The 1,887-nt window shown below is 23.5% G+C and overlaps 1 protein-coding gene across 1 annotated transcript; it reads left to right on the forward strand.

Moving 5' to 3' along the window:
• Positions 1–81: 81 nt before the first annotated feature.
• Positions 82–786, forward strand: ENU1_087440 (hypothetical protein; the record flags this gene model as incomplete). Its single annotated transcript, XM_008858911.1, has 1 exon — positions 82–786. One exon carries the CDS (start codon positions 82–84, stop codon positions 784–786), a length of 705 nt encoding a protein of 234 aa, XP_008857133.1.
• Positions 787–1,887: the final 1,101 nt, after the last annotated feature.

Below are 1,887 nucleotides of genomic sequence, written 5' to 3' on the forward strand. Positions count from 1 at the left end.
TTTATAATTTATTATATTTTATAACAAAAAAAAAACACAAATAAAAATTCATAATCATAAAAATTCATTTCAATTTTTTTAATGACTGATGTGATATTGAATATTGTTAAACTCTTTCTTATTACACAGCCACCACTAAGACCAATTGTCAAAGGTCATTATGAAGAAATTGTTCAAACAAAATCACCAGAAGAATTATTTATTATTATGTTTCCATTACAAAATAAATTCTTTCTTGATGCAGACATTCCTTTTGAAGATAAATTTAAAGCAATTAATTGTTGTATTGAGGCATTAAAACCTGAAAAAGCAGAAAGTATATTAAAATTGATTGAAATTAATTATTCTTTAACAAACCACAATGGTGTTATGCCAAAAGAATGTGTAGGTTTTATCTCTGAAATGCTAAAAGACATAAGTGGCATAAGACGGTCAGTTGAAACTTTATTAATTAATAACTCTACTTCTTGGAAGGAGTTTCTTCAAACTCATTTACAACGTACTCTTTATTGCCAAGACTTTCTTAAAACACAGTCAGTCGTTCCTATTGAAGTTCTTCTTGAACCTATTGCTCCTCCAGCAGAAATTGCTGATAAACAAATTAGACTTGAATGGCAAAAAAATCAAATCATGGAATTGCTTCCTTTTGCTTCACAAGAAAAACTTATAAATATTACAAAGCAACTCCAAGTTATGGGTCATAAAGATACTTTAGATTATGAGTTTGAGATTGATAAATTTAATACTGAAGAGGTACAACAATTCTTAAACATATTATGTAATTAATTATTGACTTATATAAATGTTTATTTAACTCAAAAGCGTTTGTAATGGATTTATTGACTTAAAAATTTTTCATTCATAACTCTGGAATTCTTTTTCTAAAAATAGTATATAATACAAAGAAGAAATATTAATATAAGAATTAATTTATTATTAATTCTTTTGTTTAATATATCAAACAATTTTATAACAGAGAAGTAAAAAGAGTTGTTTTTGGTTATAAAATTAATTATAATAAATTATAATACATTTAAAAATTTTTAAATATGGTTTTATATTTGAAATGAAATTTAGTTTTTGGTTATTCAAGACTTACTTATACTAAATCTTATTTCATTTTCTTTCTTCTTTTTCTTGACATACGGATCGAAGGTAGCACGTCTGAAATACCACATACAAACACTAATACATTTCAAGATTCGACTCTCTCAGTTATTATTTTGGTTATGATGGTGTCTTTAAATTAGAAAAGTATTAGTTAATATTGAAAATAATATATCATGTTATTATGATTTAATTTTACTTATTGTAATATAAATATTGTTATTTATTAATAAAGAAAATATAAATATATGAAGGTATTAACTAAGGAAAAGGATTTGCTAACGTGTGGTTAAGACTAAAAGGAAATTAATCATAATAATATAGTGGTAATGAAATATTCTCTTCGCTCTTTCATTAAATAAAGAAAAAAAAGCAAATGAAATTGTTTAAAATTAAGGCAAAAAACAAATAAAAGATTAAAAGGAAGAAATAAGTAGAAAGTTTGAGAATACTTTAAAAGGAAGAAATAAAGCAAAGAATTGAGTTTCTCATTTCCAAGAAAAACCTAAAGAATAAATTAAATAAATGAGTTATTCTTTTTAAAAAATACGTTCGGGATGGGATTAGTCTCCGCTGAGCAAGGAAGAATAAATGAAATTTCTATTAACACTTAATTAACTAATTGTTACTTAAATTTTTTGATACATCATTTTGTTCTTTCTCTTGTTTTAGTTCTCAGTCGTTTGTGTTTTGTTTATTACCTGTAATAATATAATATGTATATGATATTTTTTTTCATTTAATATTTCTTTTTTTATAATACATTAATTACATTGAATT

Source organism: Entamoeba nuttalli (genome assembly GCF_000257125.1).
Source record: "Entamoeba nuttalli P19 unplaced genomic scaffold asmbl_3961, whole genome shotgun sequence".
Taxonomy (NCBI): domain Eukaryota; phylum Evosea; order Mastigamoebida; family Endamoebidae; genus Entamoeba; species Entamoeba nuttalli.